This window comes from Nerophis ophidion, linkage group LG09 (genome assembly GCF_033978795.1).
Source record: "Nerophis ophidion isolate RoL-2023_Sa linkage group LG09, RoL_Noph_v1.0, whole genome shotgun sequence".
Classification (NCBI taxonomy): Eukaryota; Metazoa; Chordata; class Actinopteri; order Syngnathiformes; family Syngnathidae; genus Nerophis; species Nerophis ophidion.
Genome location: NC_084619.1, coordinates 10108820 through 10134715, shown reverse-complemented (window position 1 = coordinate 10134715; position 25896 = coordinate 10108820). Strand labels below are relative to the sequence as shown.

Below are 25896 nucleotides of genomic sequence, written 5' to 3'. Positions count from 1 at the left end.
TGAATTGTAAGCACAAACTGGAACAGTTATGCACATATAGCTGTGAGAAAGGAGGCGATCGGGCTTCAAAAACAAAACCATGGCGAGAGACACCTCCGTTCTGTGTTTGTCAACATATTTGGACTGTCCTAAATTTAAAAAAAAAATCTTAAATATTGCATTTATTCAGCAAACATTTAAAAATGTAGTAGCTGTCTTATGACTTAGAGGGGAATTGCACAATCATCATTCACAATACTTAGACAAGAACACATGTTTTTCTTTTCTTTTTTTAACGCATTTTAACTCGTAAATGAATGCGATCGAAAGTCCGCTCACAATGGAGCTTATGGGAGTCGTATTCTGCCTATAAAGCCTCAAAAAAAAAAATTCAAACCCTTACATTAAGGTTTCATATACATGCTGTAAATACATATAGAATACAATAGAATAGACTTTATTGTCATTATATTTGTATATAACGAGTGTGAAGCGACCGGAATGAGAATCAGCACCTCCAAGTCCGAGTCCTTGGTTCTCGCCCGGAAAAGGGTGGAGTGCCATCTCCGGGTTGGGGAGGAGACCCTGCCCCAAGTGGAGGAGTACAAGTACCTAGGAGTCTTGTTCACGAGTGAGGGAAGAGTGGATCGTGAGATCGACAGGCGGATCGGTGCGGCGTCTTCAGTAATGCGGACGTTGTACCGATCCGTTGTGGTGAAGAAGGAGCTCACCTATGGTCATGAGCTTTGGGTCATGACCGAAAGGATAAGATCACGGGTACAAGCGGCCGAAATGAGTTTCCTCCGCCGTGTGGCGGGGCTCTCCCTTAGAGATAGGGTGAGAAGCTCTGTCACCTGGGAGGAACTCAAAGTAAAGCCGCTACTCCTTCACATCGAGAGGAGCCAGATGAGGTGGTTCGGGCATCTGGTCAGGATGCCACCCGAACGCCTCCCTAGGGAGGTGTTTAGGGCCACGGGGAAGACCAGTCTACCGGCTGGCCTGGGAACGCGTCGGGATACCCCGGGAAGAGCTAGACGAAGTGGCTGGGGAAGGGAAGTCTGTGTTTCCCTGCTTAGGCTGTTGCCCCCGCAACCCAACATCAGATAAGCGGAAGAAGATGGATGGATGGATGGATGGATGGATGGATGCATAACGAGATTAAGGACTCCAATTTAAGGTGCGGTAGTGGGAACAAATGTGGGATAAAAATAAATTACACAAGAGATAATAAAGATAAAACTAAGAATTGAAATGAACAGACTACTATCCAATAATAATAGTAAGTAATCCTGTACAATATACAAAACACTATCCAATATACAAAACAAGACAAGAATACCAGGGTAATAAATAACAATCACAAGACAAGAGTACCGGGGTAATAAATAACAATCAGTGTCGGATGTATTGCACTCTAAGGGTAATATTGCACAGTAGCGTGTTAGGGTAGGATATTGTATAGGAGTGAATTATTTATTATATGTATATTATGTGTAATGTAGTAACAGGCACATTTATAACAACGTGTATAATTGTGTATTTTCATCATTTTAAGCATACGGCAGCGCATTTATGTAAAAAACGCATCACAACATTTGCTTTTATCTTTTAACTACATCACTGATTTCAACTCGCTCCTGACTTCATGAGAGCCAACAATAATGAAACATCACTTACTGTACAATTTCCGTTGTCATTAGGATGCAGACTGATAGAATCTTGTTATAAACCCATTAAGATTAAAAAAATTACTCATATAGGAGGAACTAAGCGTCTTTTTGTGTCTAAATTGGCTGTCAAAGTGTACCAACTTGTCGGGTATGTCCTCATCTTTCTACTATCAAGGTGAGAGGCACTGTTTATGATCTAGAATTACATTTTCCTGACCACCAAGGCGAGGAAGCAGCTCACCAGTCGATTGATGTCAACGTAGCCATACAAGCTAGTGATCACAGTGCTGCTATAAACACTTCGTCTACATTAGCGCTTATAATAACAATATCACCAATAGTAGGTTAATATTCAAGTCGCGGAATGTAAATGGAGCATTGTTGGCAAGTTTTTGGATGGATATTTATTGGGTTTTATGGGCGGAATAGAGGACCTACCATTGGCTTCATTGTTAGCGGAATTTTATTTACCACTTAGAATGCATTGGAAAAAAATATATCCGTCGTCATGTCTTTCATAATGATTGTGAACGATATGCAAAAGTCCAAAAAAAGTGCAGTTCCCCTTAAAAGGAGTGATTAAAACAATTCCAAATGTTTCGTTTCGGTGACTGCTGGTGTTTTTTTGTTTTTTTTTTCCATTTTGGAGAAATGTTGTAAATATATATGTAAATGTATATGATGCTATATGCAAAAACTGCAAGTTTTTTCATGCATTCTTGCATTTACTACTGGATTATTCCAGAAGTACCATAACAAAACAGCAGAGGTTAGACTGTTGGAGCATATGATGTCATGAATGTGGAGGAATTTAAGTTTTTTCTTGGGCACTTAAATATGGCGGTCTGCAGAACTTTTGTACTTGTTATCAGTTTCGCACACAGTCTTAGTACTGTAGATCAGTGTTTTTTAACCACTGTGCCGCGGCACACTAGTGTGCCGTGAGATACAGTCTGGTGTGCCGTGGGAGATTGTCTGATTTCACCTGTTTGGGTTAAAAATATTTTTTGCAAACCAGTAATTATAGTCTGCAAATGATGTGGTGTTGAGTGTCTGTGCTGTCTAGAGCACTTCCATATCAGTAGGTGGCAGCTGGTAGCTATTTGCTTTGTAGATGTCGGAAACAGCGGGAGGCAGCATGCAGGTAAAAAGGTTTCTAATGCTTAAACCAAAAATAAACAAAAGGTGGGTGCCCCTAAGAAAAGGCATTGAAGCTTAGGGAAGGCTATGCAGAACCAGACTAAAATTGAACATTCAACAAAAGTAAACAAAAACAGAATGCTGGACGACAGCAAAGACGGCGTCCACAATGTACAACCGAACATGACAGGACGATCAACAATGTCCCCACAAAGAAGGATGACAACAACTGAAATATTCTTGATTGCTAAAACAAAGTAGATGCGGGAAATATCGCTTAAAGGAAGACATGAAACTGCTACAGTGAAATACCAACAAAAAAAGAGAAAAAGCCACCAAAATAAGAGTGCAAGACAAGAAGTAAAACACTATACACAGGAAAACAGCAATTAAGTGAAAATAAGTCATGATGTGATGTGACAGGTGGTGACAGTACACCTACTTTGAGACAAGAGCTATAGTGATGCATGCTTGCTTATGCTTTAAGGTCATATCCAACAATTGCGACAACCACATTTTACTGTTAAGTGAGTTTCAGTTTTAAATAATTTCTGCTGGTGGTGTGCCTCGGCTCAAAAAAGGTAGAAAAACACTGCTGTAGATCACCCACAACATACCCAATAACAGTACATGCAATTCTATGATTTGCATACGTGTGGTATATGGATCTTAGTCGATTAGTGCTACATTTTCCTTTGCATTTTCTCAGGCACTCCAAATTGTTATCAACTTATCTTTTAACTCACTTCACAATAATATTGCAAATGGAATTCCTAAAGAACAAAACATCTTGCTTTCAAGTTAATGTTTACCTTCTTTTCAGGCGGCTTGACAGTCTCTTCCACCTTCTTATTTTGAGCTGGAGTTGAGACGCTGTACTTCTCACTAAATATGTCACCATCTTCGTCGTCTTCATCAAAAAGGTCAACGGCTTTTGGGGGGTTGGGTTTTTCCTGTGCAGCTGAAGAAGATGACATGAACAACTGTGAAGTAAAGATCTCACCTCAGAAAAGTAATGATTGAAAGTGGCCACACTTACCATCTGAAGAACTTTTCAGGCTTCTTCCGCTAAAGAAGTCGTCGTCATCGTCTTCATCAAACAGCCCTTCTATACCTCCAGATGCGATGGGGCTCGGTTTGGAGGTAACGTGGGTCTTAGTTGTTGGAGCTCCATTTTCTCTATTCTCCCTCAAGTCAGCCACTGTATTAAAACGGTTGCTATCTGTTTTGAGAAAAGAAGCATTTGACTCCATGGCCCTTGAGAACATTATGCTGTATGCTCGCATGTAACTACCTGGAAATATTGAGACAGCACCGGGGGGGATTTTCTTGCCAGGTTTGTCAGATTCTTTAGTGGATAGCAAAGGGAAAATAGGCAAATTAATAAAGGGGAAAATACACTTTAATATCATATAATGCAGGAGTTACGTTAAAAAATGGGCTTACTTGCCTAAAACTGATAAATATTTCACATCACAAGATATCATGGTTAATGATTTACAATGTGTAGAAAACATGTTGCAATGTTATCTATTTAAATAAATGCTTGACAAAAGGTGACCGGTGGGGTACATACTGATTAACTATTCAAGTTATGTTTGGTAAAGCCATTGTACTGGATCTAGATTAGACCGATACCCACATTACACAAACAGTACTTCCGCAGGAAGTATATGACGGGTACATTCAATAACAATAACAGTGCAATACGTTTTCATAACATGGTCACTACTGCCTAGTTTCTCTTCTTATATTACTGTTATATTTTTATTCCCATTGTTGCTTTTTATTTTTATTGTAATATTTTTCTATTTTGTTTCCATTTAAACCCCCATTATTTACGTTTTAGTTTTTAAATTGATCTCAACTCTGTACACTGCTACTGGAATTTTAATTTTCCTGAAGGAATCAATGAAGTACTATCTATCTGTTACGCAAATAAACACCTCACCTCTAGTAAATGTCTCCTTTACAAAGACATCTTCTCTGAACTTTGTGTCACAAACACCAATTATCATTTTGACAATGGTTTTCAAATATTGATTCAGTAACAAATGACACATTGGTGCAAATACAATGTAATTAATGGCATTGGTATACTGTCACAACCTATTGGTATAATATAATATCAAAATACAAATGGCTCTCACAACAATATATAGAATATGTTACACAATTTGATATGTATCATTTTACTTTAGTCACCACGTATTGTATATTTAATTTTATATCATCAAACTTTTCAACTTAAGATTTCCTTCAAAATTACTATATAAATTAAATTATATAAAATTCTGATTAAAATTGTATCAAAATAAATCACATTTACAGTGTCTCAAATTAAAATAAATCAAATTTAAATAGTTTAAATTTTAACTAAGATAAAATTGTATTTAAATTACATTTAAATTTGATCAAAAATACAATAAAATAAAAATGAAATTAAAAAACAACAAAAAAAGCACACAAAAACCCAAAACAAAAGCATTACCTGCAGCAGGAGTGGTGCTTCTGGTGTTTTTATTCACAGACGTGTCTTCTTTGGACACAGATTTAGGTTTTGGTGCCTCAGAGAACAAATCACCCTGCATGGCAATCCAGAATAAAGCACCAAATGCATTTGGCAAGAGTCATAAACATAAAAAAACCCATTGCTATACCTCATCGTCATCATCAAAGAGGCCTCTCCCCCCACTGAAGAGACCACTTTTCCCTCCAAACGGGGAGAAGTCGTCGTCGTCCATCTTCGGAGGTTTAAACATGTCGTCGCTGTCCTCTTCAGCTGCTGCTGCAGTGTGCATAAAGAGGAAAATTATATAAAATAATAAACTACTAAATAATGATGATAATGATGATGAATAAATTAAAAGTCCATGCGTACCATGTGAGTTTGCAGGCTTTGACTCTTTTGTGCCTTTACCTTTCTTCTTTGATGATAATGCTTTGGTTTGGTAATAACAAAAAAAAAAAGCTTGCGTATGAATTGGTGTTCATTTGAACCTACATTTTGGAAATCTCTCGTGTTCAAATGAAGATGAATGCGAAGAGAACTCAAATTAAGGTTGACACACTGGCAACTTACAGGCTCGATCTCCTGTTGGTTTGCTAACCAGTTCCCCTTTAATCCTGGCGGCCAGCTCGTCGGCAAAGGATGACGGCCCGGTGCTCTGAATGCCACATGAGGAAAAACAGACACATCATGCAACATGGCTCTGTTTCCAAGCAACAGCACTGAATGATGTAAGGAGACCAATGAGGAGTAACCCAGGAATTGATTAGTTTACTGTGTGTAAAAGTTTAGACATGTTGTGGAAATAGACTACCATATTTTATGGACTATACGGCGCACTTTAAATCCTTTCATTTTCTCAAAACTCGACAGAGCACCTAATGTATGGAGTCATTTTGGTTGTGCTTACGGACCTCAAAGCTATTTCATTTGGTACATGGTTAAATGATAAGTGTGACCAGTAGATGGCAGTCACACATAAGAGACTGCAATATGACTAAAGTAAACAACACTAACATTTCATATGTTCCATTGAAAATATAGAAATACACACAGCGCTCAAAAATCTATCAAAAAGTTTTAATAGGACTTTGGTAAGCTATGAAGTCGCACCACTTGATGGATTGTACTGTGCTTCAACATACAAGTATTATTCTGGTGAGTGTATAAGTTAAGACACATTACCTGATGGTTTTTTTTCGCAGTATTATCCAAAAGCAACTTTTTCTACCTTCTGTATTTTGCATTTGCATAAGTCCTGAAAATTTGCGCGTGTCCGCCTTTGGAGTCTGTAGCGACGCTGTAGTCGATAAGCTTCTTTTTCTCTATCTTCTTGTTATGGGTAAGCTTCTTCTTTTTCTCTATCTTCTTGTTATGGGACATTCATTTTCCACTGTTGCCATTTCTAATATAACGTAGTGTAAAGTTCTTACTTATATCTGTAAATAAACTCGCAATGAAAATTCTAAAACATACCGGTAATGGGAATTTACATTATTCACCCAAGGAACTTTATGTAATAGAGTTCCGGTCGGACGGTTTTTCACGGAACACTTTTTCGGTGTTGTTATTGCACTTGTGAGCCACGGATGAGAAGATGCTGCTCCGTTATTGAATTACGAGTGAAGTGAATTATATTTATATCGCGCCTTTCTCTAGTGACTCAAAGAGCTTTACATTGTGAAACCCAATATCTAAGTTACATTTTTGAACCAGTGTAAGTGGCACTGGGAGCAGTGGGTAAAGTGTCTTGCCCAAGGACAAAATGGCAGTGACTAGGTTGGCAGAAGCGGGGATCGAACCTGGAACCCTCAAGTTGCTGGCACAGCCACTCTACCAACCGAGCTATACCGCCCAAAGAAAAGTCTGAATGTCATTAAAACAGTTAGCTCCATCTTTTGACACTTATTCCACTCCCGCCCTTGCACGCTACACCGCCACAACAAAGATGACGGAGAAAAGACGCTGTCGAAGGTGAGCCACGTAAATAAGACCGCCCACAAAACGGCGCGTCCTGAAGCGACTGTCAGAAAGCGGCTTGAAGATGATCTGTGAAACATAATCTATGCAACATTTTGATCGAAGAACAACTATTACATGTTATGTAGACCACAAGTGTTTTAAATTTAGAGAAAAATGATAATGATATGACTCCTTTAATGCACCCAATAATCCAGTGTGCCTTTTATATGAAAATAAACCTGACTAGACCTGCTCATCGTCAGTTTGCTTTATAAACTGGTGCGCCATATGGTCCGGAAAATACGCTACATACACAAAGCTCTACCTTTGCATCATCATCATCCTTGTCTGACTCCCCGAATATATCCGAGTCTTCATCGTCGTCTTCGTCCTCCTCATAACTCAACGTAGATGACTTCTGCAAGTATAGGAGTTTTTAATGCGAAAATCCATCCATTTGTCACCAAATTGATTCCCTTTCATGTATTTACCTTATTGATACTAATGCGGCCATCATCCGCCTCCTGCATGAAGTCATCATCTGAATTCTGTTTACATTGTAGGTTTTTAGCCATGTTAAAAGAGTAAAAACATTGATAATATTATGAAAAATAATGTTAGAAGCTTTTACTTACATCTGCATCTTTGCCATCATCGCTTTCAATGACACTGTCTCTCTGGCTGTCCACTGACATATCTGTGAAAACAAATCATTACCGACACTGGACCAGACAAACACTAATGTCTTAACATGGAGGATGTTTGTTTATCACCATCACTAGACAGGTCACCAAGGCCAACGTCGTCCTGCTCCATGAAAGCCTGGGAGCCAATCAGTAAAGGAAGAGGTCTATCCACGTAAAGATCCTTACAAAACAAAAAAACACATATTATATGCAGATAATTGAAGTGTATATATCTTCATTACCTTGGCCTCCAGTATTGCCTCGCCTCTGTCGTTAGCCTCCTCGTCCTCGGAGTCAGAGTTTCCCGCTTTGATGTCCAGGTGCTCAAAGGCCGACTCCAGCACCTTTAACCCGTAATTCACAGCTTCTTGCATCTTGGGGATCAGCTCGGCTTCTTTCTGCTCGCGTGTTTTCTTTGACAGGAAACAGTGATACAAGAAAATCGAGTTTAATTGTCATTAAACTTTAATAAAACAAAAGTGATGGTGCACAGTTAGAGATACAGTTGGATGGGATGGATGTCAAAAGACTGGGCCCCTTTGTGGCGACCCATCAGCGTTCCTGTTCTGTAACCCTTTACACTGTTTGCTTGACTAATCTTGAACGGGTTTGTGCTGAAAAGAAAGTTTCATTGTACTTGTGCAATGACAATAAAGACCTATCTGATCTGAAAAGAGTTAATGAAATAAAGGTCCTGGGGGTTACAATTGATGATCAAATTAACTGGTAATCGCATATTAAATCATATGCAAACCAAAGTGTCACGAAGCATCGCAGTATTGAATAAAGCCAAACACGTTGTAGATTACAAACCACTCCGCATTTTATACTGTTCGAATAGTTCTTCCATTATCTAAATCTGATTCTGATTTTGATATCTAACCTACTGTGCAGAAGTTTGGGGCAATAATTACATAAGGACACTAAATCCACTCATCATCCTGCAGAAGAAAGCAATAATGGTCATTCATAAGGCAGGATATAGGGATCACACAAATAACTATTTATTACATTCAAAACTTGAAGTGTAAGGATCTTGTGGAAATACAAACAGTACAAATTAAATATAAAGCAAAAAACTATTCACTGCTTGGAAATGTGCAAAAGTTTTTCACTGAAAGGGAGGGAAGGGGGTTTAAACATAGAAGGGAATTTCAATCCTAAAGTTTTGAATGGTTGTGTTTCAAGCATGTGGGTTTCAACTATGGAACAGTTTGAATTTGGAGTTAAAATAATGTCCACCCTTAATTTAGTTTTAAAAAAACAAAACAATACAAAAACATGATTTTTAATATATACAAGAATGAGGGTTTCTAACAATCACAAAGTGTTTATATCACGATTATTCTAATTATTTGGGTAGTTATTTCCTTGTTATTGGTTGGTGTTACCATCAATTACTCCTTGTTTTCATGTGACTATATACAGTATGTGTATATTGTACTTATGTACTGTATTTTTGTGCAAAAGAAAAGTGAGTAAAGTGGGTAAAAGATTATTGATTATATATTGTATTAGGACCGGTAAATGTATCATTGTTTATTATAATAATAATAATGATAAGAAAGCCAGTGATTGCGTTTATAAAATAAGGGTGGGAGTAAATGAGTTTAGCTTCTTCCCACTCCTTTTTGGATATGAAAAAAACCCATTATGTATTATTTAAATTTTTTAAGTGTTTTCATTGTTCAATATGTGTTTCTATTTCTGTACCTTACTGTAAAGTTATCAAGACTATTCCCTTTTTTCATTTGCTTTGGTTTTAATATGTCCAATATAAACTACTACTACTACAAATAAAATATTACCATCCATATTAAGACTGATTATATAAAGAGACAGGGTTCATACACTTTTATTTAAAATATAACTTTTTAAAATGATTGAACTCACTTTGTCATTCAGTTGTCAAAAACTCCGCCTCCAATTATTTTATTTTTTTTAATGGTTTCTGTTTTTAAAAGTTGAGATAATTGATGTTAAAAAAATATATATATATTTCTAAAAAAAACATTTTATCTGAATCATGTTAAGAAACAAGTCCACATACACCTTAAAATTCAACAAGTTTGAAAATAAGTGTGAGGGACTATGCAACAATAATTTATATTTGTAAATGTTTTAAATAATTTATTACCAAAAATAATAATACATTTATTCATGTTGTACTTCCTCAAATAATTGCTTCCATACTCAAAGACACTACACCCCAATTATTTGCCAGATGGGTATTCCAATTGTCTAAAACAAAATGCCACACTCTTGGAAAACTAAAAACAGCGAATAGACGTGAACTAAACTTTTATCTGTACAAAATGCCAGAACAAAGACCAACAATGAGGCGGCATTTAGCCACTATGGCCCCCACCTGTGGAACACCCTACCAGAGAGCCGTAGGACTGCAGAGACCTTTGATATATATATATAAAAAAAAAGTTATAAAAAGGCACACTTTTTTAAATAAGGCTTTTTATTAGTCATTTTAAACTCTCAAGTTCTTCATTTTTAATGTTACTTTCTATTTTGTGTTTTGCTATTATTACTACTAGTATTCACTATTTTATAACAAAAATTTTAACCTATATTTCAAACTGTATTTCATATTTTTTTCGATGCAGTTAATTTTTAAGTATACTTCGGTGTGGACGCCTCAAAAGTGGCGTTTTTGCACAATTCTGAGTGCCATGCCATACTGTGAGTGCTGTGTGTTTTTTGTTTTTTTTGGGTGTGAAACACTTTGTCCTGCAACTTGCCTTTGCAAGAAAATGAATACATAATCAAGTTTGATTAATACTGAATTCCACAACTATTTTGGGATAAAATGAAACCCCTGATTCTACCTGATCAGGCTGCTTCTCCACAGCATCAGCCTTCAAAACGGGCTCCTCTACCTCGTCATCGTACACTCTCTGCAACAGGAAACAAAAGTTGATGCAACACTTATGCGTTGCAAGTACAATGAAAGTAACTCCAATCAAATAGGAAAGTGATAAGTTACATTTTCGATGAACTGTGTGTTGGAGAGCATGAGGAAGTCATTGAAGACCGAGTGCAAACTGCTGTCTGTGGCCTTGGTGTCTCGGATCAAACTGTCCAGCTGCTTTTCAATCTCATGTGTTTTGGACAACATTCTTTGAGAAAAGTCTTGGAGGAACAAGAAAAGCTGCCATGGGAGGGAAATGGGGGGGAAACAAACACGGTTATGTTGACGAACCAAAGCAGAAATAATGTCAAGATCCTGGCAATGCAGCGTTTAACCGCTACTCTCATGACTCCAGTAACTGTTGGCTCTGCTTCTCTTACCCCTGAATCAGCAGCTAAAGACCAGTTGACGCTGCTCTGCCTCATTTCTTCCAGAGTCCACGGTCTCTCCCAAATCTGAGCATCTTTCTCACTGTGTTCATTCCCGTCCGGACCGTTTGCCATCCCATCTGGCATCCCGTTCATCTGAAGAAACAACATGGTCATTAAGAGAGAGACAAAACAGACTAACGTGCCGTTTGATTTATCAATAAACGTACAGCACATAAAAAGATGCCCTATTTTTGCTTCTTGTTAACAGTTATTTTTATTATATTATTGCCATGTCAGGGGTTTTAACAGCAAGAATTTTCAAAAGTTCCAAAAAAATACATGAGAAAATTTAAATCACATCTTTAAAAATATTTTAAATAGAATTATAGTACTATTTTAATAATATGCATTTTCTTATTTTAGTTAATTTTAAACATTTATCATTAATTTGATCTTAATTTTCAAAAAGGCATGCAGATTCCTGTATAGACACAAAAATAAGACATAAATGTTATCCTAGCAGAAAAGTCAAGTGACCTTGAATTCTGGGGTCTATAAACCAAACCAACAGGTGGTGCCATGTGACTTCTCACCAAGCTAGCCCATGCCTTTCTTCTTGTCACTCACACCCGCCTGTAAAAAATTGACTCAAAGGCTGGGCATACAACAAAGGAGGACTGTATGATGCTACACTTAAAGATAATGATGTAAGTAAAGTCATCAAACAACTGTTGCGCAGTTAAGAAATATTCCATCCACCAGTTATTTCACGGTCATAATATAATATACGATGACAATTTCTAATTAGTGCTTGATTACTGTTGATTCTGTCTTTAAAGATTATATCCAAAATAGATTTAGAAAAACAGGGGTTATCTTATATTCAAGTCCATATAATACGGATTACCTCAAAACATATATAATTTTCTGGTGGCGATGTATTATTAGACAAACATTTATGCATTTGTGAAATATTATGCACAGTCGTCGTTTGTTTATCTCTGTTAATTGATTCCGAACATGACCACGGTAAAGTTGGAATCCATTATAAATCAACTATTTTTGGGCTAAACATGATGTAACACCCTTTAGTCCCTTTTTTAATCCAATTTAGTAATGCTACCTGTGGATGAGCCAATCAGTGGCCACAATAGTGAAAAGTGCGCTCTGATTGGTTTAGACTTCTCTAGTGGCCAATACTACTGTAGTGTTGATATTCTTCATTTAGTTATCCATTTTTGTACCGGATAAAAGGCCTATCCGGGAAATCGCAAAGAGCCGTTGCCTTTGCCGTCGCCACCGCGATGGTGAACCGGAAGTGAAACAGACAAAGCGATGGAGGAGTCTACCCGTCAGCCGCGGGAGAAGTTTATTGACTTCCATTTTAGTATTGGCCAAACATACAAAGACATCAAAACGTATTATGGTCCCACAACAGAGCACAGATGATGGGGTAGGCTCCCACCCCTCCATCCCTGTGTCAGTTTTACTTACGGTTCACCATCACGGTGTCTGTTTTACTTCCGGCTCACTGACATAGGAAAAAATACCTTTTGCAAGATCTCGCTAAAAGTATTGCGAGATCTTGCGAAACATCCATGTCCCTTTAGGGGCTCCATAGATTTCTGCTAGTGGTGTGCCTCTGGACTTTTTCAAGGAAAAAAATGCGCTTTGGCTCAAAGAAGGTTGAAAAACACTGCTGTAACTGTATCTGCTGTGTACTGTTATTTTACTATTTTGAGATGTTTCTTTTTCCTTTCCTTTTTTTATTTGTAACTGGATCTGTGTATTATTATTATACTTTGAACTTTTCGAAAAAGGACCCTAGGAAAACTAGCCTGGCGTTTGTGCGTCGGCTAATGGGGATCCTCAATAAACAATTGGGGTTTTTGCGAGTTCTCGCAAAAGTTTTTTTTCCTATGTCAGTGAACTGGAAGTAAAACAGACACCGCGATGGTAAACCAGAAGTGAAACAGACAAAGTGATGGGGGAGCCTACCCATCATCCATGGAAGAAGTTCATTGATTTCTATTTTAGTATTGGCCTAACATACAAAGACATCAAATTGTATTATGGTCCCACAACAGAGCACAGATGATGGGTAGGCTCCCGCTCTTCCATCACTGTGTCAGTTTTACTTCCGGCTCACCGTTGCTGTGTCTGTTTCACTTCTGGTTCACCATCGCTGCGTTTGTTTTACTTCCGGTTCACTGATATAGGGAAAAAACGTTTTACAAAACATTTTTTTCCCTCCACGTCCCTCAGGGGCTCCGTAGAAATCATAAAAAAATGAAACTCAAGACAATAAAAAGTTGTTGTCGTAATTGTTGGATATGAATTCGAACCATAACCAACCATGCATCACTATAGCTCTTGTCTCAAAGTACTTTGTGTCTTGCGCTTCTATTTTGGCGGCCTTTCCTGTTACAGCGTCATGTCTTTCTTTGAGCGCTATTCCCCGCACCTGCTTTGTTTTAGTAAGCAAGAATATTTAAGTTGTTGCGATCATTTTTTGTGTACTTTGTGGACGCCGTCTCTGCTCCACACGCCGTAGGTTTTTGCTGTCGTCCAGATCTTGCAAAAAGTATTGCGAGATCTCGCAAAACTTCCATGTCCCTTTAGGGTAGGGGTGTCAAACTTATTTTAGCTCAGGGGCCGCGTGGAGGAAAATGTTTCCCCGCGTGGGCTGGACGGGTAAAATAATGGCATGACAACTTAAGAATACAACTATGATAACTTCCGATAATTTTCTTTGTTTTACTTTGGCCCAAAGGATATTCGAAAAATGTCCCAAATAATCCTCTTGACAAAACACTTCAAGTTAGTAAAGAATTCTGATGTAAAAACTGGTGCCGTTTCAAAAACACCATGAAGAAGACAATGAAATTAGACTTAATCTCAGTGTTTCTACAAGCCAATTAAACTTTAAGTCACAGTCCATCTATGATTGAACAATGGAGCATAAATAAAAACGCTTCCACATATCAACTACCTAATTTGTTATTTCCATTGTTGATTTTCTTTAAATTTGCACAGAAAAAAATCATTTTCACAGAACTATATCAATGTGCAGTGTTTCATGCGGCGTTTTAAGTGAGGTTACCTATTCTTTATTTTACTGTTTGTTTTACATTGGGTCGAGGCGGAGGAGCTTTACCGTGTACCTCTTGCTTGGTATACCCGCTCACCCAGATATAAACTATTTGCTTGCCTAACAGAATTGCTATTGTGACATCCAGTGGACACAAAGAACAGCGGTTTCTTTAATTTAAAAATGCCGCTCAATTTTACACTTAGCAAACTCATCACGTGGGCGGGATTGAACCTGTTCGCGGGCCTGATACGACCCACGGGCTGCGAGTTTGACATCACTGCTTTAAGGGCTCCGTAGATTTCAGCTAGTGGTGTGCCTACGGACTTTTGTAATGCAAAAAATGCGCCTTGGCTCAAAGAATGTTGAAAAACACTGCTTTAACTGTATCTGTGTACTGGTATTTAATTTGTATTATTTTGTTACTGGTCGATCTACAATCCCCGGTTCCATATGAGTTTGGAAATAGTGTAAGATGTAAATATAAACGGAATACAATGATTTGCTAATTATTTTCAACCCACATTCAGTTGAAGATGCCACAAAGACAACGTATTTGATGTTCAAACTGATAAACATTTTTTTTTGTGCAAATAATCATTAACTTTAGAATTTGATGACAGCAACACATGACAAAGAAGTTGGGAAAGGTGGGAATAAATACTGATAAATTTGAGGAATGCTCATCAAACACGTATTTGGAACATCCCACAGGTGTGTAGGCTATTTGGGAACAGGTGGGTGCCATGATTGGGTATAAAAGCAGATTTTATGAAATGCTAAGTAATTCACAAACAAGGATGGGGCGAGGGGTCACCACTTTGTAAGCAAATTATCGAACAGCTTTAGAACAACATTTCTCAACGAGCTATTGCAAGGAATTTAGGGATTTCACCATCTACGGTCCGTAAAATCATCAAAGGGTTCAGAGAATCTGGAGAAATCACTGCACGTAAGTGATGATATTACGGACCTTTGACCCCTTAGGTGATACTGCATCAAAAACCGACAGTGTGTAAAGGATATCACCACACGGGCTCTGGAACACTTCATAAAACCACTGTCAGTAACTACAGTTGGTCGCTACATCTGTAAGTACAAGTTAAAACTCTACTATGCAAAGCAAAACCCATTTATCAACAACACCAAGGAACGCAGCTGGCTTCGCTGGGCCCGAGCTCACCTAAGATGGACTGATGCAAAGTGGAAAAGTCCACATTTCAAATTATATTTGGAAACTGTGGATGTGGTGTCCTCCGGACCAAAGAGGAAAATAACCATCCGGATTGTTATAAGCGCAAAGTTCAAAAGCCAGCATCTGTGATGGTATGGGGGTGTATTAGTGCCCAAGGCATGGGTAACTTACACATCTGGGAAGGCACCAATTAATGCTGAATGGTCCCCACAGGTTTTGGAGCAACATACGTTGTCATCCAAGCAACGTTATCATGGACGCCCATGTTTATTTCAGCAAGACAATGCCAAGCCACGTGTTATAACAGCGTGGCTTCATGGTAAAAGAGAACGGGTACTTTCCTGGCCCGCCTACAGTCCAGACATGTCTCCCCTCGAAAATGTGTGGCGCATTCTGAAGCGTAAAATACGACAACAAGACCCCGGACTGTTGAACAACTTAAGCTGTACATCATGCAAGAATGGTAAAGAATTCCACTTTTAAAGCTTCAACAATTAGTTTCTGTAGAATGACCAGACGGAGGGAAATAATTTTTAAAGTGAACTCTATTTATTTGCTACTCGCTGGTACAGCTCTCAGTTCCTACTGGTTGTTATCACAACACCTATAGAGCTAAGAACCGGCTTGCGCATGCACAGTACACAATAACAAATACGGTGGCCTCCAAGGTACAATATACCAAGAGGGCATTACGTGAATGCTCTACAGCAGTGGTTCTTAACCTTGTTGGAGTTACTGAACCCCACCAGTTTCATATACCCTTCTTTAGTGAACAATAAAAACTTTTTTCATAATTTATAAATATTAACCATGAAATTATTTTATATTAAATAAGTACTAATAAAGATATATTTTCCAAACAAAGTTACAGGAATGTACACATGATCCCATGTTTACTTCTCACTATGTAACATGTGAATGTTCTAGTGGGAACTAAATGCTTTTTCTCCTATGTCCCACTCTCCCTTGTGGAGGGGGTCCGGTCCGATCCGGTGACCATGTACTGCTTGCCTGTGTATCGGCTGGGGACATCTCTGCGCTGCTGGTCCGCCTCCGCTTGGGATGGTTTCCTGCTGGCTCCGCTGTGAACGGGACTCTCGCTGCTGTGTTGGATCCGCTTTGGACTGGACTCTCGCGACTGTGTTGGATCCATTATGGATTGAACTTTCACAGTATCATGTTAGACCCGCTCGACATCCATTGCTTTCCTCCTCTCCAAGGTTCTCATAGTCATCATTGTCACCGACGTCCCACTGGGTCATTATTGTCACCGATGTCCCACTGGGTGTGAGTTTTCCTTGCCCTTATGTGGGCCTACCGAGGATGTCGTAGTGGTTTGTGCAGCCCTTTGAGACACTAGTGATTTAGGGCTATATAAGTAAACATTGATTGATTGATTGATTGATATCTGAAAGGGGTACAAATTATTTCCAAAGCAGGAACCCCTCCCAGACATACAATACTATTAGCCAGCTCGTGAAAAACAATATTTTTTGTTATTGGTATTGTAATTGGGCCAAAATACTTATATTAGAAAATAATCTCATGGAAATGACTGCTGTCATTTGATTATAATAATAAAACATTTAACTTATTTAGTCAGGTTTGGGACCGGTGTGCTGCTGGTGTGGCTACAGTGCATGTGCACGTCTAACGTCGTTCACATGTGCTCCACTGAATGCTCAAGGAGTTTTTGCGTTTGCTGACGCATATAGAAAATTAGAGGGAACATTGTTTGGGGGTATCCGTAATACGCCGATAGGGAGAAGTTTTTATTTACACGATGAGTCGGGTTGTCTTGACCTCCGTGCGGGAGGCTCCGCCGAACCCCTGAGGCCGACTCACCGATACCCTAGGGTTCGATCGAACTCAGGTTAAGAACCACTGCTCTACAGTTTCTTCAGTTCCCTAACGTTTATTGAGTGTTGTTAAAAGAAAAGGTGATGTAACACAGTGGTGAACATGCCCTTTCCCAACTACTTTGGCATGTGTTGCAGCCATGAAATTCTAAGTTAATTAGATAGATAGTACTTTATTGATTCCTTCAGGAGAGTTCCTTCAGGAAAATCAAAAATTATTAGTTGCAAAAAAAAAAAAACACTTTATGAGTTTGAACATTACATATTGTGTCTTTGTTGTGCATTCAATTGGATATGGGTTGAAAACGATTTGCAAATCATTGTATTCCGTTTATATTTACATCCAACACAATTTCCCAACTCATATGGAAACGGGGTTTGTACTATCTATCTACATCAGGGGTCTCAAACTCAAATGACCCGTGGGCCACTGGATGCAGAAACTGCGTGAGGCTGGGACGCGAGAAAAGATTTCTAAAAAAAAAAATCTAACATGCACTTTTTAATGAATTCACCTTCTTTGAATGGCTTTCCCGCCCTAACAAACTACTTCCCAACTCTCGCGATCTTTCCAGGAAACACCCGAATATCAGTGGCCCTCCCGACAATCTCCCGGGGCAATCATTCTCCCGATTTTCACCCAGACAACAATTTTAAGGGCGTGCCGTGATGGCAACTGCCTTTAGCGTCCTCTATAACTTGCGGTCTCGTCCGCTTTTCCACCATACAAATAGTGTGCCGGCCCAGTCTCATGTTCCGGGCTACAATACGGGGCAGGGTTGAGGGGGGCGGGGGTGTATATTGTAGCCCGGAAGAGTTATGGCTGCATGGGATTCTGGGCATTTGTTTTGTTGTGTTTATGTTGTGTTACAGTGCGGATGTTCTCCCAAAATGTGTTTGTCATTCTTGTTTGGTGTGAGTTCACAGTGTGGCACATATTTGTACCAGTGTTAAAGTAGTTTATACGGCCACCCTCAGTAGGATCTGTATGGCTGTTGATCAACTATGTCTTGCAGTCGCATACCGCATATACAGAAGCTAAACACAACATGTGGTTGGACTGGCACGGTGTTTGTACAGGATGTAGAGGGCTTCAAAGGCAGTGCCTCCACGGTGTCCCCTTAAATTGTTGTTTTGGTGAAATTTGGGAGAATGATTACCCCTGGAGGGGCACTGAAAATTGTGACTCTCCTGGAAAAATCAAGGGTATGCAAGTATGGCGCTGTAAAGTTAAGTTAAGTTAAAGTACCAATGATTGTCACACACACGAGGTGTGGTGAAATTTGTCCTCTGCATTTGACCCCTCCCTTTGATCACTCCCTGGGAAGTGAGGGGAGCAGTGGGCAGCAGCGGGGCCGCGCCCGGGAATCATTTATGGTGATTTAACCCCCAATTCCAACCCTTGATGCTGAGTGCCAAGCAGGGAGGTAATGGGTCCCATTTTTTTTATAGTCTTTGGTATGACTTGGGGCTTCACGGTGGAAGAGGGGTTAGTGCGTCTGCCTCACAATACGAAGTTCCTGCAGCCTTGGGTTCAAATCCAGGCTCGGGATCTTTCTGTGTATAGTTTGCATGTTCTCCCCGTGAATGCGTGGGTTCCTTCCGGGTACTCCGGCTTCCTCCCACTTCCAAAGACATGCACCTGGGGATAGGTTGATTGGCAACACTAAATTGGCCCTAGTGTGTGAATGTGAGTGTGAATGTTGTCTGTCTGTCTATCTGTGTTGGCCCAGGGTGTACCCCGCCTTCCGCCCGATTGTAGCTGAGATAGACGCCAGCGCCCCCCGCGACCCCGAAAGGGAATAAGCGGTAGAAAATGGATGGATGGTATGACTTGGCCGGGGTTTGAACTCACAACCTACCGATCTCAGGGCGGACGCGCCATTCATATAAAACTTGCGGGCCGCACCAACATTACATTTTCACATCGAGATGCGGGCCGCGAAATAACATCTCGCGGGCCGCATGTTTGAGACCCCTGATCTACATAGATTCAATGTGGGACCAGGCTGAACGTCCAGGGCAGCAGTCCTGCTGCACTTTTGGTCAAAGTGCAAGAAATAAATCCATTAATCCATCTATCAATCTTCTTCCGCTTATCCGAGGTCAGGTCGCGGGGGCAACAGCCTAAGCAGGGAAACCCATACTTCCCTCTCCCCAGCCACTTAGTCTAGTTCTTCCCGGGGATCCCGAGGCGTTCTCAGGCCAGCCAGTAGACATGGTCTTCCCAACGTGTCCTAGGTCTTCCCCGTGGCCACCCACCGGTTGGACGTGCCCTAAACACCTCCCTAGGGAGGCGTTCGGGTGGCATCCTGACCAGATGCCCGAACCACCTCATCTGGTTCCTCTTGATGTGAAGGAGCAGCGGCTTTACTTTGAGGTCCTCCCGGATGGCAGAGCTTTTCACCCTAACGGAAAGCCCCGCCACACGGCGGAAGAAACTCATTTCGGCCGCTTGTACCCGTGATCTTATTATTTCGGTCATAACCATAGGTGAGGATGGGAACGTAGATCCATTTCCATCCAATTTCTACCGCTTATTCCCTTTCGGGGTCGCGGGGGGGACAAGTCGCCACCTTATCGCAGGGCCAACACAGATAGACAGACAACATTCCCACTCACATTCACACACTAGGGCCAATTTAGTGTTGCCAATCAACCTATCCCCAGGTGCATGTCTTTGGAAGTGGGAGGAAGCCGGAGTACCGGGAGGGAACCCACGCATTCACGAGGAGAACATGCAAACTCCACACAGAAAGATCCAGAGCCTGGATTTGAACCCAGGACTGCAGGAACTTCGTATTGTGAGGCAGACGCACTAACCCCTCTGCCACCGTGAAGCCGGTGGAACGTAGATCGACCGGTAAATTGAGAGCTTTGCCTTCCGGCTCAGCTCCTTCTTCACCACAACGGATCGGTACAACGTCCGCATTACTGAAGACGCCGCACCGATCCGCCTGTCGATCTCACGATCCACTCTTCCCTCACTCGTGAACAAGACTCCTAGGTACTCGAACTCCTCCACTTGGGGCAGGGTCTCCTCCCCAACCCGGAGATGGCATTCCACCCTTTTCCGGGCGAGAGCCATGGACTAAATAAATCCCTCTATGCAAAAACAAAGCAACTTTCCACAGTACACGATACATTTTGTAGTAATTTCATTAAAACTAAAATACATTCACTAGTAGCTACTTTGCATTTTTACGACATCTAGAATGTTCTCTCAACTTGTAGCAACATGACTGCTCCACTTAAAATAAACAAAATGTACCTCCGTGAATCGTACGATAACTTCTTACATTAACGCCACGTGGCAAAAAACAAAAGTTTATTCGTTGTGTTGCCTTTTTAAAAAGTTGAACTATTTAACTAGCATCGTGGGAGCTGTTGGGCTAGCCGCTAGCTAGCTAGCCAACGTATACGTTAGCCTGGAGTTGAGCATGCGAGCAAACACAAATAAAGACTTAAACACAAACGTCCCAGCTTACCTTAGTAACGCCAGGCAATGGAACGTCCACCGGCTTTCGAACGTGCGGGGAAAAGAGGCGACACAAGCGATCGATTATGCTAAATTTGGCCTTTCCCTCATTGGTCTTCTGACAGGTCAGCCATGTTCTGTCTGCAGACAGTCACCTGACTCGGGTTGCCTAGCAACCACTGCTCAAAGTGGGACGGAGTGGAACGAATAAATCTCGTCCGCAATGTTTCCACACTTCGGGGACTTGTCGGTTCGGACTTTTCGATTTTGAGGTCTAGATCGGTGGTTCTCAACCTTTTTTGAAACCAAGAGCTATATACTTCTTGGGTACTGATTAAATGCGAAGGGCTACCAGTTTGATACATCCATCCATCCATCCATTTTCTACCGCTTATTCCCTTTCGGGGTCGCGGGGGGCGCTGGCGCCTATCTCAGCTACAATCGGTTTGATACACACTTAAATAAATAGCCAGAAATAGCCAATTTGCTCAATTTATCTTTAACAAATAAATCTATATATATAAAAAAATGGGTATTTCTGTCCGTCATTCCGTCGTACATTTTTTTGTCCTTTTAAGGAAGGTTTTTCGTAGAGAATAAATGATCGATCAATCAATTAATGATTACTTATATAGCCCTAAATCACTAGTGTCTCAAAGGGCTGCACAAACCACAACGACTTCCTCATTAGAGACCGCATAAGGGCAAGGAATACTCACACCCAGTGGGACGTCAGTGACAGTGATGACTATGAGAAACCTTGGAGAGGACCGCATATGTTGGCAAACACCCCCGTCTAGGGGACCAAAAGCAATGGATGTCGAGCGGGTCTAACATGATAAATGGGTTGTACTTGTATAGTACTTTTCTACCTTCAAGGTATTCAAAGCTCTTTGACACTACTTCCACATTAACCCATTCACACACTGATGGAGGGAGCTGCCATGCAAGGGGCTATTGATTGATTGATTGATACTTTTATTAGTAGATTGCACAGTACAGTACATATTCCGTACAATTGACCACTAAATGGTAACACCACAATAAGTTTTTCAACTTGTTTAAGTCGGGGTCCACGTTAATCAATTCATGGTAAAACCAGCACCCATCAGGAGCAAGGGTGAAGTGTCTTGCTCAGGACACAACAGACATGACGATATTGGTACCAGGTGGGGATTGAACCAGGGACCCTCGGTTTGTGCACGGCCACCCTACCACTGCGCCACGCCGTCCCAAGTTCAATCCATAGTGGATCCAACACAACCGTGAGAGTCCAGTCCAAAGTGGATCCAACACAGTAGTGAGAGTCCCGTCCATAGTGGAGCCAACAGGAAACCATCCCAAGCGGAGGCGGATCAGCGGCGCAGGGATGTCCCCAGTTGATACACAGGCCATCCTGGGTCCCAACTCTGGACAGCCAGTACTTCATCTATGGCCACCGGACCGGACGCCCTCCACAAGGGAGAGTGGGACAGAGGAGAGAAAATGAGAAGAAACGGCAGATCAACTGGTCTAAAAAGGGGGTCAATTTAAAGGCTAGAGTATACAAATGAGTTTTAATGCGAGACTTAAATTCTTCTACTGATTAAAAAAAACACTTAATTGAACGGTTTAACAGAGGAGAAAACAGGGGGGAAAAAAATGAAAATAAAATTTTGAAACATAGTTTATCTTCAATTTCTACTCTTTCAAATTCAAAATTCAACCGAAAAAAAAGACGGGAAAAAATAGCTAATTCGAATCTTTTTTTAAAAATTCCAAAAACATTTTTTTGGAACATTATTAGTAATTTTCTCCTGATTAAGATTAATTTTTGAATTTTGATGACATGTTTTAAATAGGTTAAAATCCAATCTGCACTTTGTTAGAATATATAACAAATTGGACCAAGCTATATTTCTAATAAAGACAAATCATTATTTCTTCTAGATTTTCCAGAACAACATTTTTTTAAGAAATTCAAAAGACTTTGAAATAAGATTTAAATTGGATTGTACAGATTTTCTAGGTTTGCCAGAATAATTTTTTTGAATTTTGATAATAATAAGTTTGAAGAAATATTTCACAAATACCGTATCTCCTTGAATTGCCGCCGGGGCGCTAATTAATTGAAAACCTCTTCTCACTCCGGCACTTACCAAAGGCATGCAGTAAAAATTTGAGTGTGATGTAAGCTTGGACCTTAAATCCTACTGAATAGCGCTTAATCTTCTTCCCTTTATGCGATTTCAAATTACCGGTAATGAAATCAGCCTCCTCCATTTTGAAAATGATGACAGGGGAAGTGTCACTCGTGACATCACACGTTTGACCAGGCGGTAATACTAAGCATGCGCTAATTATTTTGCAAAGCGAGTTTGACCCGGCAGTAATTCAAGGCAGGCGCATACTATATGCCCTGCGGCAATTCAAGGAAATACGGTATTCTTCGTTGACACAACAGAAGCTAAAATCAAGAATGAAATTAAAATGTATTTATTATTCTTTACAATAAAAAAATACATTTACTTGAATATTGATTTAAATTGTCAGGAAAGAAGAGGAAGGAATTTAAAAGGTAAAAAGGTATATGTGTTTAAAAATCCTAAAATAATTTTTAAAGTTATATTTTTTCTCTAAAATTGTCTTTCTGAAAGTTATAAGAAGCAAAGTAAAAAAATAAATGAATTTATTTAAACATGCGAACACCAAGTCTTTAAAATATTTTCTTGTATTTTCGAATTCTATTTGAGTTTTGTCTCTCTTAGAATTAAACATGTCGAGCAACGCGGGACTAGCTTGCTAGTAAATAAATAAAATATAATAAAATAGAGGCAGCTCACTGGTAAGTGCTGCTATTTGAGCTATTTTTAGAACAGGCCAGCGGGCGACTCATCTGGTCCTTACGGGCTACCTGGTGCCCGCGGGCCCCGTGTTGGTGACCCCTGGTCTAGATTGTAGGAACGCAGACACGGTTTAGGACTTGTTTGTTGTTAGTTTCTCTTATCAAAGAGAGCTGTTGTTGCCGCGCGGTCGTCAGTGCGCATGTGCGGATATTTCACACCACGGAAATAGCGACATACTTATTGCAAAACGATATTAATGTTAAAAAAAACAACAACAAAAAAAAAGCGGTTAGTGTTTAAGGCAAATTGCACAAAGTTGCTAAACCAAATGAAAAGTTAGTATGTGGTATAAAAATAAAAAATACCATGATATGTGGTACGGGGATGTAGCTCAGTGGTAGAGCGCATGCTTTGCATGTATGAGGCCCCGGGTTCAATCCCCGGCATCTCCACTTTTGCAGACATTTATCGTTAGTACCAAAATAATCGGACATGGTAAAACTGATAAAATGCAACCCAATTAAAAGTAATCAACACTCTTATAGTGATATTTTAATTGATACCTTCCTTTCTTTCCCACCGGAAGTGTACACAATTTAAATTTTTAAACTTCCTGTTGTCTCAGTGATTTGTAGTGAGGTTTATTTTCCCCTCAGCATTTTTAAAACCTTAAATCGGGGGAGGTCAAACTTTTTTTTAGCTCGGCGGCCACACGGAGAAAAATCTACTCCCAAGTGGGCCGGACTGGTAAAATCTTAAAAATAAAAGACAATTACAGATTAGGCCCTGCGATGAAGTGGCGACTTGTCCAGGGTGTACGCAGCCTTCCGCCCGATTTTAGCTGAGATAGGCACCAGCGTCCCCCGCCAACACAAAGGGAATAAGTGGTAGAAAATGAATGGATGGATGGAACTTCAGATTGTTTTCTTTGTTAAAAAAAAAAAAATTACTGTTGGATTTGGTTGTCTTTTTATTTCCGCGTCAGATTTTAGAACAGCCAAAGTGTGAGCCTTTTACATACACCTTGAATTTGGAATGTTGGAATGAAGACATAACAATCTGTTATCTCAACTGTCCGAGGTAGGGGAGGAGAAAAAGAGGGGCGGCTGAGAGTGAGTCAGGAGGGAGAAACTGCCATTTTAGGATTAGATCAATTTGGACCATGCCTTTGAAATGTTGTATCTAGAGTGATCTCCCAAGGCGCTTTGGTTATAAAATATCAAAATGAGCAACTTCTGTCTCTGATTGATTTAAAACCAGTTTATGTGTCATAAAAGAACCTGGGGGAAGTTGACTGAAGGAAGAACGGGTCAGAACGCAACAATTTGGGGGCTCGTCCGGGATGACACGCTGAAAATTGGACTGCTCTTGCAAACTTACGGACGGACTCACTTGGCCAACAAATAATTATAGTTGCTTATTACATGCACAAAGTCGTCAAGACAGAAGTCTAATAGAAAGTATACGGTAACAAACGTGTCCGCATCATTCAACTTTCTACATGAGCTTGACTTAACGAATTAACGCGGCCACCAGGTGTGGTAGAATGTCAAATTACTATTCAATCAATCAATCAATCATCAATCAATGTTTACTTATATAGCCCTAAATCTCTAGTGTCTCAAAGGGCTGCACAAACCACTACGACATCCTCGGTAGGCCCACATAAGGGCAAAGAAAACTCACACCCAGTGGGACATCGGTGACAATGATGACTATGAGAACCTTGGAGAGGAGGAAAGCAATGGATGTCGAGCGGGTCTAACATGATACTGTGAAAGTTCGATCCATAATGGATCCAACACAGTCGCGAGAGTCCAGTCCAAAGCGGATCCAACACAGCAGCGAGAGTCCCGTTCACAGCGGAGCCAGCAGGAAACTATCCCAAGCGGAGGCGGATCAGCAGCGCAGAGATGTCCCCAGCCGATACACAGGCAAGCAGTACATGGCCACCGGATCGGACCGGACCCCCTCCACAAAGGAGAGTGGGACATAGAAGAAAAAGAAAAGAAACGGCAGATCAACTGGTCTAAAAAGGGAGTCTATTTAAAGGCTAGAGTATACAAATGAGTTTTAAGGTGAGACTTAAATGCTTCTACTGAGGTGGCATCTCGAACTTTTACCGGGAGGGCATTCCAGAGTACTGGAGCCCGAACGGAAAACGCTCTATAGCCCGCAGACTTATTTTGGGGTCTAGGAATCACTAAT

General features: G+C 40.3%; 1 protein-coding gene and 1 non-coding gene across 4 annotated transcripts in view; one reads left to right on the top strand and one right to left on the bottom strand.

Annotated features, from left to right (window-relative positions):
• Positions 1 to 21042, bottom strand: part of washc2c (WASH complex subunit 2C) — a 35547-nt gene extending 14505 nt beyond the window's left edge. For 2 of the 3 annotated variants that reach the window (XM_061910231.1, XM_061910233.1), the window contains exons 1-16: positions 20874 to 21042; positions 11250 to 11393; positions 10945 to 11109; positions 10787 to 10855; positions 8189 to 8359; positions 8034 to 8127; positions 7896 to 7957; positions 7752 to 7808; positions 7586 to 7678; positions 5872 to 5956; positions 5671 to 5730; positions 5450 to 5577; positions 5281 to 5374; positions 4084 to 4137; positions 3829 to 4011; positions 3602 to 3750 (exon numbers count right to left, since the gene is read on the bottom strand). In XM_061910231.1, the coding sequence (XP_061766215.1) occupies positions 3602 to 3750; positions 3829 to 4011; positions 4084 to 4137; positions 5281 to 5374; positions 5450 to 5577; positions 5671 to 5730; positions 5872 to 5956; positions 7586 to 7678; positions 7752 to 7808; positions 7896 to 7957; positions 8034 to 8127; positions 8189 to 8359; positions 10787 to 10855; positions 10945 to 11109; positions 11250 to 11393 (1608 nt within the window). In that variant the 5' untranslated portion in view covers positions 20874 to 21042. The remainder of the gene's footprint in view (positions 1 to 3601; positions 3751 to 3828; positions 4012 to 4083; positions 4138 to 5280; positions 5375 to 5449; positions 5578 to 5670; positions 5731 to 5871; positions 5957 to 7585; positions 7679 to 7751; positions 7809 to 7895; positions 7958 to 8033; positions 8128 to 8188; positions 8360 to 10786; positions 10856 to 10944; positions 11110 to 11249; positions 11394 to 20873) is intronic. The other variant, XM_061910232.1, reaches the window with a different exon arrangement.
• A 3026-nt stretch (positions 21043 to 24068) lies between these two features.
• On the top strand, positions 24069 to 24140 carry trnaa-ugc (transfer RNA alanine (anticodon UGC)). Its single transcript has one exon. It is a non-coding gene; the product is annotated as a tRNA-Ala (tRNA).
• The last annotated feature ends 1756 nt before the right edge of the window (positions 24141 to 25896 follow it).